The 17,128-nt window shown below is 47.1% G+C and overlaps 2 protein-coding genes across 2 annotated transcripts; one reads left to right on the top strand and one right to left on the bottom strand.

Annotated features, from left to right (window-relative positions):
* Window positions 1-351: 351 nt before the first annotated feature.
* Window positions 352-11,127, bottom strand: TSPO (translocator protein). The gene is made up of 4 exons (XM_085232465.1): window positions 10,968-11,127; window positions 4,460-4,658; window positions 1,907-2,045; window positions 352-1,054 (listed from the first exon to the last, which is right to left on the bottom strand). Exons 1-4 carry the CDS (start codon window positions 11,125-11,127, stop codon window positions 881-883), a joined length of 672 nt encoding a protein of 223 aa, XP_085088591.1. The 3' UTR covers window positions 352-880.
* Window positions 11,126-14,235, top strand: MCAT (malonyl-CoA-acyl carrier protein transacylase). Its single transcript, XM_085232454.1, has 4 exons — window positions 11,126-11,581; window positions 11,719-11,806; window positions 12,604-12,821; window positions 13,558-14,235. Exons 1-4 carry the CDS (start codon window positions 11,126-11,128, stop codon window positions 13,978-13,980), a joined length of 1,185 nt encoding a protein of 394 aa, XP_085088580.1. The 3' UTR covers window positions 13,981-14,235.
* Window positions 14,236-17,128: the final 2,893 nt, after the last annotated feature.

The following is a 17,128-nucleotide window of genomic DNA, read 5'->3' as shown; positions in this document are numbered from 1 at the left end:
TAAGCAGCTAAAGTGAGAAGGTGCAGATAGGAGATAACTTGAGTGCCTGTGTGTGCAGTCTGCCCATGGCCTGGCTCCTTGCTCCACCGACAGGGCTGAATGGTGAACACAGCACACGTGGGTGCTCTTTGGCCAATGTTGCTGGGGCTGCCAGAGGTATGTACAGACAGCTGCTGAATATTTGGATGCTCTTGGCTTATAAATACTCTGAATTTGCTGTTTTGCCTTGCTCATTGTAATGTTGAAAAGAGAGGAAGGGGCCCCCTTTAGGCTATAGCATCCTGTTGCTTCTCGCGTTTTTTTCTTTTTGTTCAAAACCTTTTAGTAACAACAAAAACAGTGGAGGAAAAGTAAGTTTACTTGCAGTTTAATACGTTTATCTGACACTTAAGATTGTACAGTGCTTCCAAGCGGGAAGGCACAAATTGTGAAAAAGATCTGATCTTAAACACTTGCAGAGTACAGTGATGAGAAGACACGGCAGCTGCAGTGAGACCGTAAGGCACCATGCTTAGTGGTAAACGTGATTGATTCAGGCCACAGTGGCACTTGTGGCTGCGAGGAGCAACTTTCTGGAAGCTGGATTTCTTCCTCTAAATGAAGTTGCAGTTAGTGCTTATTTCTGGTAATAGTTAATATGCTATTTGTCATATAAAACATGATGCTGCAATACAGAAAACCAGTACCTTCTGATGTGCGCTGTCGTTTAATTCGCTGCGGAAACTTCATGCAGGCTCTGAGACTTGCCTACTTGAGGCATGTTTGTTTAAAACAAGGATTGCATATAAAGTAATGTAAATAGTTCAGCTAAAAAAGTAGTAAGGCATAACTTTCTTTAGAAAATTCTTGGAGCAAAAAAATGTTTTTGACCGAAAGCTGTTTATTCAGATTTCTTGTTGCGATTGTCTTTCCAGATCCGGTAATTGAGCGCAGAAGCCATGGTTAGCCAAGCTAAATACGGGACCATCAAATAAGCAGCTGTTCTGTTGATGTGATACCAGGAAGCAGTGGTAGCTGTTGCTGTACCAGTTGTGAGCAGGAGAGTCGCCAACCCCTAAAACACAGGAAGGTGGTTAGTGTCCTTTTCCTCATTGCATTTTCTTAATTAGACGGTATTTGTGTGGCTCTTTCTACTTAGCACTGACACTTTGCAGCTCCCTCTGTGAGCTGACTTCTCAGCACACAGCTAGCAAAAAGATTTTTGCTGAGCTAGGAGTTGAACTGACTTATAAAAAGATAAAAGTCAGAAGAAAGGGCACTGCAGCTGGGAGCAGACAAAATCCTTCTCATCCATACTCTGCTTTTTTTTCTTTTTTCCCTTGGTAGCAGAAACAGTCCCTTGGCCGCATAATCTCACCCAGTGCTTTCCTGCTCTAGATACTGCCCAAAGAGATGTGGTGTGGTTGAAGTAATTACAGTTTGCAAAGCATTCTGCTTTTAAAACATTGCTCTTATATTTAGAGAACCAGGCAAATCATTTTTTAATACTAATTTTTATTTTTAAGGTGAGCTGTTTTTCTTCAGCATGCAGAAAGCTGCTCTTGTCTAAACCAGATGCTGATTACGTGAGTAATGATAAGCTTCTTATCGCTGCTGTTTGCCAAAGAGATACCTAGGAATTTTGCTAAGGCATGAATGTTTACATTTTGTAGTCACAGAAGGCTCTTATCAAAGGGTGTCAGAAAGAGCTACTTGTAATCTAAACATTTAAGGGTGTTGTAAATTCTCACAGGTGGCTGCTGGAATGCAGTAAGAACAGCAGCAAACTTCTGCAAGCCATCTTCTGTACTGATGATACAAATCAGGTTCGGTTTCAGAGCGAAAAAATCACGATGCAAGTTTTAGCCTCACCACCTTGCAGATGACTGCAAAAGCATAGGCTGAAGAAATAAACTTATTCACTTACCCATCCCATTTTGTGAGCTCCAAAAAATATGGGAGTCCATGCCCAGTTTAATGCCAGCTGCCCTGCATACAGGCCCAGAGGAACCACCGCCTTTTCACTGAAGCCCCCCAGTTCTTTCCACACCAGGTAGGAGCCGTATCTGAAGAAAGCCAATGCAAGGGATAATCCAGTATGTTGGTTAGAAAGCGGCTGTGTTTTCTTAAACAAATGAAATGGCTTCAGTGTCAGTCTAAATTCACTTGGAAATGTCCTGGCGCTACTTGACAGAATGGCTGACTGTGAAGGGTTGATTATCTGCTGCAGACAGCAAGATGGAGAGAAATATTCCCTGTTCTGACAGAGTTCTCATTTCTAGGTGCAGAAAAGCGGATAACTTACTGCACTTCAGTCTTAATAGAGAATGCTGTGTTAAAATGGAAGCAAGTCAAAGACTTGAAGGTAAAAGGTAAGTCTCTAAAGAGAGAAAAAAACAGTTCCTGTCAGTACTGAGAGAGGATGGTTTAAAAATATCTTTGTTTGGAAGAAACCTTTTTAAATAGATGGAAATGAGTTTAGAAGTAGAAATTGAGATGGGAATGCACAAAATGAATAACATCCCAAAGTGCATGCGTGAATGTGGATGGTGACTGAGCAGAAAAGGAATCTATAGTCACGTTTCAGAAGGGAGGAGGGAAGGGTACAGAAGGTACAAAGACTTTTAGGACTTCTAGAGAAAGAACTGTGAGGCATGTCCAGCACCCTTCCCCCTTTTGGGGCACCAGCTTATAAAAAGATCTTCCAAAAATGTTCTGAAGTTTTTTAACAGATCATCTTAATGCCACACAAGAACTATTTACCAGAACGATCCCAGAATTTAAGCTGATAAAGACAAAAATTATTTGGATTTGGGAAATGACTAGTGTAAGATTTACTTCTAAACTTTAAGAGACTGATTAGAAAAGGGAGACTCTCTTGTTCATTTGACTTTTCCATTAGACATACCAATGCAGTTTGACTACACAGTCATTCCAAGAGTCCCACGGACAAAGTGCCAACTCTGAATTATACCCTTGTTTTAGAATTAATAACTGAATACAGATTCCATCTTCTCATGAGAGTCTGCTAGGTGTGTGAACTGCACTGTGCACCTGCTGAACAGCAGGGGGCTCAAATGTGTTTCTGTGGTGATGAACTTTTAAGCTGTTGCAGTCTACATATCTCAGTCACATAAGGAGAATTTCTTTTTCTCTTTGACTCAGATAGTGACCGAGGCTTGCTTTGTGGCCATGTCTTTCATAAAGACTAAACAATGCAACTTTGGAAGCTTTTTAAACCTTGCTTTTAATTATTTATTGCTTTTAATATTCTCAGATTCTGTACAAACGAGAAGTCTTAACCATTCCAAGGGATAAGTGTATATGGCAGGTTATGGAAGCAAAAGCCTGATTATAAATATATTTTCAGTCAGCTAGATGTATATAGTATGTAGCTGAAACCACTTACCTCAGAACATATTGCTTGCTTTTGGTATTACCAAAGCAAGTGATTTTTGAAGGATTTAATGTGACGTCCAGATTTATGATGAGAATTCAAGAAACAAGTTTGCAGATTGCATAGTCAGCTTGAAGAAAGTCCCTCAGCTTTTGTCTCTCTGAGAAAAGGTATTTTTTATCCAAGGGACAGCAACCCAAATTCTAACTCTGAGCACACAAGAGCAAAGAGCAATTAAAGAAATATGTACACATACCCTGTAAAAAGGGGAAAGAAGAAAGAATACAGACAGAAAAGAGCGTGTGAATCTGTAAAAATTACCAAGCCTTTATTTCCAGAAAAGTAAACCAAAATGAGAGAATGTTAAATCAGCTCTCTTACACGTTCAAGTATGTGTTCAGATATTGGATCATTGCTGTATTTTGCAACAGGTATTGTAGTATTTAAATTAACCTGCAGGATAATGACATAATGTTGGAGAGGAACAGGTCTCTCTTATTTAGCTGCTTTAAAATATTTGGCAGCACAGCAGTTACTGTCAGAAGAACAGGGAATCGTGAGGCCAAATCCCATTCCCACAGGTACCCAAGGAGACAGCAGAGGGTTTCAGATCTCTCAAACTTAACAGCCTGGCAGTTAAGCTGAAAGGGTGTGTGTGTGTATTAGTTTTGATTTTGGGTTTATTTTAATTGAGCTATGTTAAAACAGTCCTGTCCCAATCCGCTCACCCCTCCCTTTTGTTTTTAATTTCCTAAAACCACAGAAGGACATGCAGAGAAGAAATCCCGGAGCTGCCTCACTTCACTGCTGCCAGCTTGGCAGATCTTGCCCTCAGAATGATTGAGGAAAGCAGATGAATGGCAGCTTTTCCAACTCCTGCTTTTGAAGTAGACAGTTCTACATACAAAGTGTGGCCACACACAGCTTCCCCAGACATGTTTTTAACTGCTAGACAGGCAGCTCGGCACAGTTTCTTGCAGACATACAAGCCACAGAAATAGAATAATAGTTTTCTAGTCTAACATTGTATAATGAACAACCTGGAGATCACATAAGCGTATTGATACGATGTGAAAAACATACCCCATAGATGTATAGAGAGTTCCCCAAACTGGAGCAAACACCCAGTTAGGGGGACACCAGGAGGGCTTCTGCAGAGATTCATACCACTCTGGGATTTCCTTTCTGGTTATCTTGCTTCCTAAAACTCCTCCTGCGTGGGGCAGGAGTGTGAAACCCACGGCTGAGGCCCAAGCTGGTACCACTTCCATTGAGACTGAATCTGAAACAAACCCAAAAAAGTGGATTGGCAGAGTAATTTTAAAAGGAAACAACTAAACTATTCCATATTTTTTAGGCAGATTTTAAAAGTATGCACAGGAAGGGTCTGATTCACAGCCTACTCTTGTCACTCAGTGCAGCTGAAATTAATGGATCTTGTATCGGCTTCACTGGACAATACTCACCTCCATATAAGAACCTATCATTTACTTTCAGCTTTTTTGAGCTTTCATTTCCTTCTAAGCTTTGTGCAGTAAGGGTACTGAGTTTTACCTATGTCAATCTTCTCACTTGGGTATACCAGAGGAATAATTCAGTTTGATAGAAACTTGCATTTCTGTATTCAGTAAGAACTTCATTCACTCACTGGGTGCACTTGGGAATAATGCAGTGTGTCTTGCCTGTGCTCAAGCAAAATAGTTCTATACATTCTGTTGTGTTTTTAGCCTTGGAGGGTGTGCAGTGAGCAGTGAGATGGATGTGATAAGTAGCAGATGCTTGAGAAACTGACACAAAATAAAAAGCCAGGGAGGATAAAGATCTCAGTGGATAGGTGGAGAATGTATCCCTGGCTTCTACCTGAAGCAGGAGATCAGTTGTAGCCATCTTAGCTGCCAAACCCATGCGGTCTGCAGGATTAAATTTGCCTGCAGAAGTAACATGAAGTGATGCCTGGTAGCCGAGCTGCTTGAGTTAGTGTATGGGCACCAATAAAATGAGTAAGAAAGTAAGCAGGGAAAAACTTGGTCGCCATTTTTCTGGCCGAAAGTCAAATGCTACAAAAGATCTGTGTTTAGGTTGCTAAAATGCAAATAGGTAAGAGGTACAGTAAAAAGGGCAGAACCAAAACACATTGTTTTTCAAATACACAGTTGTCAAATACACCCAATTCCTGTTAATCTGTTTGGTGGGAGGGCAGGTGGCAGGAAGGAATCACAAAAGAGACTGCAGGAGGCAGAGGGAGCCCTGGGCCTTGGACACCCCCAGGAGAGAGAGCTGTAGGGCAGTCAGAGATATGCCAAAGGAGGATGTCCTATATGAAACTGTATGAAGGCTTTGTTGGTACAGCTGTGTCTGATGCAATGACAAGACAGGGAGTGGAACAGAGAAAATCCCACTGGTAGCAGATGTGCTTAAAGAATAGGATGCTGCTCTGCTGGCACCCTGTGTTTTTATGCAGAGAACAGGAGGGAGCCAGGCCAGCAAGGGACATCTCCTGCACAATGTCTTTTCACTCTGCCCAGGTGATACATGTAGATGTAATGAGGATTAATTTAATTTTGGTAGCTGGGGCTACAAGGCTGAGTAGGATCATGAACATTTCTGGTGGTAGGTGCAAAGCAGAGATTTGCAAGCAGAGCAGCACAGAGGGATGGGAGAAGCACACAGGGTAGGGAAGTCTGTAAGGAGTTAACAAGAAAGGCCGTGTAGGCGGTGGGGCTGCCTCAGGGGAGAGCTGTAGGAGGAAAGGAGTGGGAGCGCACAAAAGTGACAGCAAACAAAGCAGTAAAGCTGTCAAAACCAGAACAGAAGGGTGAAGTGGTGCAAGGCAAAAGACAAGCCAAGCAGTGCCAAATGCAGAACTGAGCTGAGGAGAACCGGGGAGGGAGAACAATGCACTAGCTTGCTGGAGCAGCACTGGCTCTTGGGTGAAGGATCGACTACAAGGAAGGGAGGAAAAGAACTGCATAGCTCTGTGCTGTGGTCACTGCTGCACTTCCTGCCCTGTGTCCCTCCTGCTGCTTTACCACATATTGTCTTACATAGAGTAAAGGAGTTAAGGCATTCTCCCACACCTTGGTCCTCTGTGGTTGTCCTCAGATGGTAATTAATTCCCAAAGGTGGTGTTAGAAGCTGAAAGCTCAGACCTCACCAGTTGTCACATCGTGAGTAAGAGCACACTGGGGCTTAGTTCTGGACACACACCTCAAGGTGCCAGTCAGCTCTGCTGCTGCAGCACACCGACCCAATGCCAGTAGGTTTCCCAAAGTGATAAGTGAGGACCTCAGGGGCTTTATACTTTGTTTGGCCACAGAAGCAGCAGAGCAGTTTCCTGCAGGTATCAAGCAGCTGGGCTGCATCAGGCATTGTTCCTTTTGTCAGCTTCTCCCCATGGAGGAAAGGCCTGACATGGTTTGCAGGCTGGAAGTGCTGAATGCTATCAAATTGGAAACATACTGCTCTGCTCCAGCCAGTGACTAAATGACGCAGCTCCAAACCTGTCCCTGCACACGTCAGAGGAAACACTGAGTGACAAGAAAAGAAATCAGGAGGGCACACAGAAATGGGGAAAGCACAAAGCATAGAAACAGGGCAAGTACCGCTATGCGTGAACAGGAGGTGGTTAGATACAGAAGTAAAAAGGTGGAATGTACTGGTTTGAGTTGACTGTTGGTGTCCTATTCTTTTGACTGTTGTTATTACTAATTACATACTGTGTTTCCCAACAGTATTTCTCAGGACTTGCCAGCATTGCAAAATGCTCTCCTGCATCACATAGAGCTGTGTAACAAAGTTGCAGTGTGCCAGAGGGTCAGTCCGGTAACACAGCTGTCTATCAGCAGTGGAGCTCTGTATTTAACTCCCCAGAAGCTAAATTCCAGCATCAAATGCCCATAAAAAGCACTCATGGAGCCACACTGATTAACTCTGGAAGAAGCTTTGTCCATCTTCGGTTACTCGGTACAGGTTTTCAGTGAGGGAGTGATCACACAATGGAGATGTGCTGCATCCAAACAAGCTGGGACTAGAATGGCAGAAGATCAGGCAGCAGTGATGGGCACACTGTAACCTAAGGTGCAGTGTGTAAAACCCCAATGCAAGGTGACAAAGACAGGAGAAAACATGGTGAAGGGGTCTGAGTGATGCAATCTGATCTCAGAAAAGCTTGTGTTAATAAAGTTTAAAGTTTAAAGTTTGGTTGGCCATGAGCCAGCAGGTTGGCCATGAGCCAGCAGTGTGCCCTCGTGGCCAAAAAGGCCAATGGCATTCTGGGGTGCATTAAGAAGAGCGTGTCCAGCAGGTCGAGGGAGGTGATCCTCCCCCTCTACTCTGCCCTGGTAAGGCCTCATCTGGAGTACTGTGTCCAGTTCTGGGCTCCCCAGGACAAAAAAGACAGGGATCTCTTGGAAAGAGTCCAGCGGAGGGCCACAAAGATGGTGAAGGGCCTGGAGCATCTCCCCTATGAAGAAAGGCTGAGTGAACTGGGTCTGTTTAGCCTTGAGAAAAGAAGACTGAGAGGGGACCTGATCCAGGTTTATAAATATCTGAGGTGTGGCGGCCATAGTGGTGAGGCCAGTCTCTTTTCAGTGGTACGTGGAGACAGGATGAGGGGAAACGGACATAAGCTGCAGCATAGGAAGTTTCGCACGAATGTGCGTAAGAACTTCTTCACGGTGAGGGTGACGGAGCACTGGAACAGGCTGCCCAGGGAGGTTGTGGAGTCTCCTTCTCTGGAGATATTCAAGTCTCGCCTGGACGCCTACCTGTGCGACCTGGTGTAGGGAACCTGCTTTGGCAGGGGGGTTGGTCTCGATGATCTCTAGAGGTCCCTTCCAACCCCTACAATTCTGTGATTCTGTGATTCTGTGAAAGTTTATTTCATGCGCATGCAGCTTGCAGCCCAGTCCCAAATGTGCAGTGCAGCAACAGATCTGTGCTGTTTGTGGCATGCCCAGGAAATTTCTGAGAGTAATGGAGTTGAAGGGTTCATAAAGCATTGCCAGCCCTGCCTTTTTTTCAGTGTAGCATCCTACCCACCTTTGTCTGAATTAAGCATGGTGCTCACAGATTTAGGCCTGAAAACCATCTAAGTTTTTATGATCAACTATAATGAGACAACTAGGATTATTTTTTTTTTTACATTAATAATGCTGTTATTGTTCATAACTGGAATTACTCATTTGGAATTACATACTGTAACCACCTGATGTTTGCAGGAATGCATCAGGGCCAAAGGCAGGTTCCCAGCCACTCCACACCAGCTGAGGTGATAGGGATCCTTCAGCCACTTGTGCCCTGTGCTCACAGATATGCAGGTTCTACATTTGGAAACATCCAGACTGTGAAACGGACAGCTTTCCTTCTCTAATTTGTTTTGTTTGGGGCACATCCTGTCTTCTAAGCACGTACAGACACCTGAAGTTACTTAGTGATAACTTACCTGGCACAGGTATGCTAGCACAGCCCCTCCAGCTGCATCCATTACACAACCTACACTGCTTTCCCAGTCGGGTCCCAGCTCCACTGCAGGGAGAGCTGGTTGCACAATACTTTTGCACCCTGATTTTCATACTGAAGAAACCAGGATGTCTGTGGATGGTATCTGCAGCGTGCAGACGATTTGATCTCTGCTGCTGGAGATCTTTACTCTCTCAACACACTTAGTAGAAGCTTATTTCTGTACCTCTTGTCTCTGCCCTGCAATGTTTTCCTCATCATCCTGCCCATTTTCTGCTTAGCCCTAGTCTGGCTGTAGCAGGTCAGTTTGTTTTACCAATGTTAAAATACTTCTTTGTGTAGCTTCTGGCTACTCAAAGCAGCTGATCTGTCCAACGATAGTTCCAGCTCCGTAATGCACCAGGAGAAATAAAGGGAAAAATCGGCAACATTATGGCTTGCAGCCTTCTGTCTTTTTGCAGGTTGTTTTCCTACGGTGGCACAATGTACAAAAAGTGAAGTGGAAGCTTTCCGTGTCCTCTCCTTTGTCTGGAAAAGGTTGTGTACAAGAAAGAACAGGGTGTGGAGAACAACGTGTACTGTGACAGAAGAGCCAACATGCCTCAGGCTACTGAAGAAGTACCCAGAGTGAAGGAGCAGCTCTGTGAGAGCCAGGTGTGTGCCCTCCCCCTATCCAGCCTGAGCACTGCCAGAGAGCAGGAGCAGAAGAGGACAGCTGCTTCCATTGCAGTGTTATATCCCTGCTCCGATAAACCTCTGACTAATCCCCTTAAGTAACTTGGTGCTGGCTTTCCAATCACACGGGGCTTAAGTGACAGCTATTGCATTAACAGTGCTAAGGAAAATCTCTCAGTGGGGCCAAGTTACCCACAAGGCTCTGGAGTTGTGGTCCTGGGCACACTGAGGTAGAGACAAAGCTGCAGAAATTGGGAGTGAGGTCCCCCAGGGCAGACACTTGTCCTCTCTAATATACTATTTTGGGGGCAGTAAGTTTCTACCCAGGTCTGAGAGGCAGCATGCACATCCTCAGTGGGGAAAGGCTCCACATCACATAGCTGCCTGAAGGATTAAGAGGTGCATGCTTGATGGATAGCGATAAACCTCTTAGATCTGCCCCGGCTTTAGCTGCTGGGAAACCATGGCACGGAAGACAAAGTTTTCTCACAGCTTGTGGTACAGAACTTTGCTGCCTCAAAGGAGTCTTGTCTGTAAATCTTTAGTAATAGCTGGAGCAACATGTGTGTTTGCCAGAAATAAGGGACTTTTATGGCTGATTTATAATTTAAAACAATATATATTGCATAATAGAAATACAACATAAACCTCTAACTATATGTTTATAGTGTGCACTTATAAATTAAACAGCTGATGGTATGTACTTAAGGATATAAGGTGAGTGACACAAGCATGCTTATCTGGTTTGGAGACACAGCAGGTCTCGCTGCCCACGCCACTCTGCTTTCCAAATGGCAAAGCCACACACTGAGAGGCAGCCCTGTCTGCTGGAATGGATCTGCCTGCGTGACAATTTGCCATTTACTGCTCAGTCTCTTCTAACTTTCACCACGTACATTTGTATAAGATCCTCAGAACAGGCTGTATTTTAAAGACAAAGCACCCTTTGGACAGTCTTCCTTTGCCACCACTTCTCAAGCGTCATCCGTTTATATAATTAACACAGATGTTCCCCTGGGATATTCCCTGTGGAGGTGCTGTGCAGACCTAGGAATTCTTTAGACAGAGCGGGATGTCAGAGAACCTCTTCCAGGGCTGCCTCCATAGCGGAGGGCAGTTGGCGGCCCACCCACACAGCTAAGCCCCGAGCACTCTGCAACACGGCCAGCGCCCTCCGTGTGGAACCAAAGGGAGAGCGGTGCTTCTGTGCGGGCTCAGCAGCTGGGGGCTCCCCGGGAGCAGAACGGCCCGTGTGGATCTCAGCTTCTTGCTGAGGGGCCCGCAGCCCCAACAACAACTGAGGAAACCGAGAGAGCCTGGAAATCTAACAAAATAAACCCCGTCCCTCCTGGCGCCCGTGAGGAGATGTCCCATTAGGAGCTGTCGCGCGCTCCCAGCACCGCGGCACACGGGTCCCCCGCATCCCCCCCCGGCCGGGGCCAGGGCCGCCCCTTACCTCCGCTCCGCTCCCGCGCCGCTGCCGCCTCCTCTGCCGCGAGTGCCCGCCCGCTGGCAGGGCCCGCCCTAAGGAGGAGCCGCGGAGCGGCGCGGCGCGAGCCGTGGACGGCAGGGCCGCTCGGTTCCCGGGGCAACGCGGGCGGGCAGACGGCGGCCATGGGCAGCTGGGCCGCAGCAACATGGCGGCTCGCTGGCTACAGCGGGCGCGGCGTCCTGCGCGGCGGAGCGCGGCGGCGGGGCAGCTCGCTCCGAGGCGGTGGGGAACGGGCGGCGAGCCTGAGCGAGCTGCTGCAGAGCTCGGTGGGGGACGGGGAGCCGGGCGAGGAGGAGGAGGCGGCGGAGGCGAGGCGGGAGGGGCGGTCTCCGCGGGAGGGCGCGGTGCTGCTGTTCCCCGGGCAGGGCAGCCAGTTCGTAGGGATGGGCCGCGGGCTGCTGCGCTACCCCGGCGTGCGGGACATGTACCGCCTGGCCGAGAAGGTGCTGGGCTACGACCTGCTTTCGCTCTGCCTGGAGGGGCCGCGGGCCGAGCTGGACCGCACCCGGCACTGCCAGCCCGCCGTGTTCGTCGCCTCCCTGGCCGCCGTAGAGAAGCTCAACCACCTGCAGCCTAAGGTAGGCGGCGGCCGTCGGGCCCCGCACCGAGCCGCCTGGGCCGCGACGTGGCTCCCGCCGCCCGGCTCCTCCGCGAGCTCCCCCCCGCGGCTCTGTTCGGCCCGGCCCCACTGACGGCCGCGCGTGTGTCTGTGCAGGTTGTGGAGAGCTGCGTGGCCGCCGCCGGGTACAGCGTGGGTGAGTTCGCGGCGCTGGTGTTCGCCGGAGCCATGGACTTTGCAGAAGGTGCGTGTCGAAGGGTGAATTTTGCTTTCTGCTTCCACGGTTTGCTTTGATATGCGTAACGTCGCATTAAGAGCACCAACCTTGGAAAGGGTCTGGAGTCGATAGGCAGCTGAACGTGAGCCAGCAGTGCGCTCGGGTAGCCAAGAGAGCCAATGGCATCCTGGCTTGTATCAGAAATAGCGCTGCCAGCAGGAGCAGCGAGGTGATCGTCCTCTGTACTCAGCACTGGTGAGGCCGCACCTCGAGTCCTGTGTTCAGTTTTGGGCCCCTCACTGCAAGAAAGACATCGAGGCCCTGGAGTGTGTCCAGAGAAGGGCAACAAAGCTGGTGGGGGGTCCGGAGCACAAGTCTTATGAGGAGCGGCTGAGGGAGCTGGGATTGTTTAGTCTGGAGAAGAGGAGGCTCAGGGCAGACCTTGTTGCTCTCTACAACTCTGTTACAGTGTGGTAGGGGTTGGCCTCTTCTCCTAAGAAACTAGTTATAGGACAGTAAGTAATGGCCTCAAGTTGCACCAGGGGAGGTTCAGATTGGATATTACAAAAAAAATACATCTCTGCAAGAGCAGTGATGCATTGGCACAGGCTGCCCAGGGAGGTGGTGGAGTCACCGTCCTTGAAGTTGTTCAAGAAACGTGTACATGTGTCACTGAGGGACACGGTTAGTGGGCATGGTGGGGATGGGTTGATGGTTGGACTGGATGATCTTAGTGATATTTCCAACCGTAGTGATTCTGTGATTCTCACTCCCGATGTGAGCGAGCTGCCCTTCTGCACTCACCTGTCCCCTTCTCCCCTCAGCACTCTACGCTGTGAAGGTACGTGCTGAGGCCATGCAGGCGGCGGCGGAGGCTGTCCCCAGTGGAATGCTGTCAGTCATTGGCAGACGAGAGGCCAACTACAAATACGCCTGCCTGGAAGCCCGTAGGCACTGTGAGTCGCTGGGCATAGACAACCCCGTGTGCGAGGTCTCCAACTACCTGTTCCCAGATAGCAGAGTCATCGCAGGGCACATACAGGTACTGCTGCAGGAGATGCACCTGATTACTTCAACTTAATGTATTAAAACTGCTCCAGAAGTAAAGCCACCTATTTTATTTTGTTGGCCCACAATGTCAGAGGCAGATGTTGGTGGTATGGCAGTAGAGGCTAAACCTTCCCACCACTATTGTGTTACGTTTTGTTGCTGGGTGACAGATGGCAGCAGAGGAACAGTCTGACAAAATGGCATCTGACGTGGAAGTGCATATAAAGCAAAGGTCTGTCCTTGAATTCCTCCATGTGGAAAAAATGGCAGCCATTGACAGTTATCAACATTTACTGAATATTTGTAGGGACCAAACAGTGGATGTGAGCACATGGAGGCAGCGGGTGGTACTTTTCAACAGTAGTGACAGCAACCATAGGTCACCTCTGCTGCTACAGATTTTTATGAGCACAGCATGCAGGCTCTTGTTCATCGCTGGCAAAAATGCATAGCTAATGGTGGGGACTATGTTGTAAAATAGTGTTTTATAGCTAAGAATTTGCTCTGTCAAATTGTGTTATTGTGCTCCTTGTTGTAGAAATAATAGGAGGCATTACTTTCAGAACAGCCTATGTATTTGCTTCATGGTTTTTTTTTTCCCCAGTGTGCTTGGTGGTTGGGTAGGAGAGGAATGGCTTTATTGCCTTGGGCTGGAAGAGGCCAATCTGGTGGAGTGAGCATGTGGAATTCTGTTGAGTCAGGCTGTGACTGCTCTCCCTTTCTTATAGGCTTTGGAGTTTTTGCAGAAGAACGCCCCAAAATTCTACTTCACACGTACCAAAATGCTTCCAGTCAGTGGTGCTTTCCACACACAGCTCATGGAACCTGCAGTAGAGCCGCTGGCTGAAGTCCTGAAGTCCATCGAAATACAAAAACCACTGATTTGTGTCTATTCCAACGTTGACGGCAAAAAGTACATGCACTCAAAGCACATCCAGAAACTGCTGGTGAAGCAGCTCGTCTCACCCGTGCTGTGGGAGCAGACTATGCATTCTGTGTACCAGAGGAAGCAGGGAATGGAATTTCCATACACTTACGAGGTGGGTCCTGGGAAACAGCTGGGAGCAGTTCTCCGAAAGTGCAATCTGAAAGCCTGGAGGCAGTACAGCCATGTGGACGTCACAGAGGAGGAGGAAGCAGCAGAGACGTAAACAGCTTTTTGAGAAGAATCCACGCGACTTGTGCTTTCCACAATGTACAAATAACGTCAGGCTCCTGAAAGGGGAAGTGTGAAACTCTGATGGCTCTTCACAGTGAGAGGAGCACCATGCATCACCACAGGAAATGTTCTTCTCCACCGTGTGCCTTAGGTGTGGAGCAGGAGCTCAGCTCTCCTACCTGCACCAGGACTGCAGAGTTGTCAATAAATGCACCAAGCAGCTTCCTCCTTGGCCCGCATCCTGCAAGCAGGGTTCTTGTTGTTTTTTTTTTCTTGTTTTATTTATTTTGAATTTGTGTGAGTGGTGAGTGTGTGCGTTCAAATTACAGCCAGAAGCAGCAGTGTCTGTGCAGGGTGTGCTGCCTGGGTTGCACTGTGCTGCCCGATAGAGGCCTGATGATGCCCTGCTGAGGCATGGGCTCCTTCAGGTGACTCCATCCTCATGCAGCCACTTTGGTGCAGGGGTGTTCCCATGCCTTGTCTAAGCTGCCTGCTATGATTTTCATCTCCATCAGATCCTTTTGTTACACTGTTGCCACCTAGCAGTCAAATAAGGCAAAGTATGTGGATTTGGGTTGGTATTTTGTTTTTTTGTTTGTTTGTTTGTTTGTTTTCAGAAAGGATATGATTTTCCTAAGGTTTAAGCTATCGGTAAACCGTAGAACTTTTCTTGTTATTTTGGATGCTTCACAGCATGTGATTACTGACAGGTAGTCCCCACATGGAAGGAGACATGTAGCTGCTCATTGTCACACCAGTGCTAGGTTACCTTGGAAGGAGGAAAGTAAGGAAAAGAAAGCCTTGGCAAGGCTCAGAGTCGGGAGGTGCTGCTGCATTGTGGCTGTGTGTAGTGCAATGCTGGCCAACCACTGGTTCACCAGCAGGGTACAAGCTCCTTATGCAGTTCTGGGACTTGTGGCAATTACACACAGAATGCTCAGAAAGTCTTTGCTGTTTGCCTGCAAAGGGTCCTTAAAGCTCTAAAGAAAATCAGAGAGCAGCCATTTGTTGTGGGATTGTGTACAAAAGTGCAGGCAAAGGCTGTGTTGTGGGTATGCTGCTGAGCAGTAGCTTTGGCTTGACCTTCCTGTCTTTTTAGTTTGGGAATTTTGTTAGTATAGCATTTAGAAGAAACATAAGAAAAGTCAATAGGATAGTGCTGAAATGACCATACACATCTTCATTATTGGATTAGGAATTGCAGAATAAATTTCAGTTACAGTACGAATCACTTCATTAGTTCGTGATTCTGAAACACTCTGTCCTCGGCTGTGGTCAATCAGTGGGGCATTGCTGAACAGTTCTGTGAGCTGAGGTGGGCAGCAACCTCACCTGTCTGCACAAATCCCAGTTTGGCACGTGTCAACATTACCTATCAGCAGAATGCAGGATTGTCAGCTTTGTTGTTGGGCTATTGTAGGCTGCCAAATGTCAGGGTTACTGGAACAAAAGTGATTTCAGTGAAGTCTTGAGTCAGAGGGAATGTCTTAATTAGTCAGTGAAGCATGGCAAATTCAGCACTAGGTGGTTGGAATATTTCAGCTAAATCACATTCTTGTTCCTAAACACCTAACAGTGAGCTGTGTTCAAAGTGTCTGACTCCATCTTGTAAGACCCAAAGCAGCTTGTGTAATAGTTGGAACTCAATATGACATACTGGTGGCACTAAGTTGGTTTTTAGTATAGTGCATTATGGTTTCCAAACTTTTTTTAAATAACATGATGGGGGTAATTTTCAAGACCAGTGTTCTATTTATCCCATTCTTGCCATATATCTGTGTATATATGTTTGTGTGTTTGTATTTATATTCATATAACCAGCAGTGTTTTTTCACTCACTTCACTTTACCACACACTTTGCATGGAATAAAAGTTCTTTGGGAGAAACTCAAAAGATAGAAGCCTCTGTCTGCAGGTATGGGGCAGAGTGTTCAGTGACCTTCTGCCACCACGAGATGCAGAATGCTGAAGCGACACCTGGACCCTGGGAGCATCATGCTCTCATCAGCCCTGTTTAACTGGGGGCAGAAGCAGCTGTTGCAACTGCACAGCTTTGCTTTTCTTCATGCACTTTCACACACAGCAGCATACCCTGGTGTTGATGGTATGGTTCATACAAGCTGAGTGTGCTGGAAATGCCTCAGTATCTTCAGGCAGTGCCTGGTGATACAAAGTCGCACTGTGCATAACTATAAAGGAGCAAGAGGGCATCTCGTGTCCTAAAACCCATCTGCACAAGGTGGAGGATGGTGCATGAGCTGGCAAAGGGTCCTTAGCTCTCATTGCTGTTACTGACATTCTTTCGATGTGCTTGCTGATCTACCCCTTCTTCTGGAGGCTGAAAGTTTTATGATGTGAAAAGCCAGTGCAGCTCCTGCACCTAGGAGCGAGCAGAAACAGGATGTGGAAAAAAAGTTAAATGCCATAAACTGTCACATGAGGAAGTGTGCTGTTTAAAAAAGAAAATAATGAAACGTGGGTCTCCTGAGTCACGGTGCAGAGCCATAAGCAGGATGCCACATGTAAGGCAGCCTAGCCATTCCTGCTCATTGAGCATCCCTGCTGATGCTTGGTGCAGGGTCTGTCTGCACTGTGTTTCCCTTGTGTCAGTGTGGTTATGTTTCCTGCTCTCCAGTGCTGTGTTTTGTTCCATCCATACAAGATGCTGTACTTCCTCTGGGGTTCAGAGTGTTAAAATACTGCAGACCCCAGGAGTGAAAAGCTGCAGTCATCCCTGGCAGCAGTCAGATGGCAGTGACAGAGCAGCAGCCTCCTGTACGTAACTGCTTCCCAGTGCGTAGAGATTATTTAGATATATACATATAAATACAAAAAGTTGTTTTGCACTGTTGAAGTGACTCAGCCAGGAAGAATTGCATTATGGCACTTGGTACATTTGTTACCTTGCTGAAGTGGTTTGTTAGACTCTCCTGATGGGAATTTTTACCCTTCACTAGATAATGACCGTAAAATATTTTCTGTTATACCTCTGATATGGAATTAAACAGAACAGCCAATTCACTGATGACATTTTGGCCTGGTTTTTGGCTACGTGAACAATTGTTTGCCACCTTCTGGCCTGGATCAGACCATGGTTCCAATCACGTCCTGTGTGCTTTGCTGGAAGGTACCCAGCGTGC

The sequence above is a fragment of the Meleagris gallopavo genome, chromosome 1 (assembly GCF_905368555.1).
Source record: "Meleagris gallopavo chromosome 1, MGAL_WU_HG_1.1, whole genome shotgun sequence".
Lineage (NCBI taxonomy): Eukaryota > Metazoa > Chordata > Aves > Galliformes > Phasianidae > Meleagris > Meleagris gallopavo.
The sequence above is the reverse complement of the archived record's forward strand: the minus strand, read 5'-3'. Positions and strand labels throughout refer to the sequence as shown.

What these genes read in the sequence shown, in the direction of transcription:
- MCAT (XM_085232454.1), top strand. Translation starts at nt 11,126, where the DNA reads ATGGGCAGCTGGGCCGCAGCAACATGGCGGCTCGCTGGCTACAGCGGG. An exon ending in TCAACCACCTGCAGCCTAAG is followed by an intron (nt 11,582 to 11,718) that starts GTAGGCGGCGGC and finishes GTGTCTGTGCAG; the next exon opens with GTTGTGGAGAGCTGCGTGGC. An exon ending in AGCCATGGACTTTGCAGAAG is followed by an intron (nt 11,807 to 12,603) that starts GTGCGTGTCGAA and finishes TTCTCCCCTCAG; the next exon opens with CACTCTACGCTGTGAAGGTA.
- TSPO (XM_085232465.1), bottom strand. Translation starts at nt 11,127, where the DNA reads ATGGCCGCCGTCTGCCCGCCCGCGTTGCCCCGGGAACCGAGCGGCCCT. An exon ending in GGCGCGGGAGCGGAGCGGAG is followed by an intron (nt 4,659 to 10,967) that starts GTAAGGGGCGGC and finishes GGTTTGTTTCAG; the next exon opens with ATTCAGTCTCAATGGAAGTG. An exon ending in ACTCTCTATACATCTATGGG is followed by an intron (nt 2,046 to 4,459) that starts GTATGTTTTTCA and finishes GGCTTTCTTCAG; the next exon opens with ATACGGCTCCTACCTGGTGT.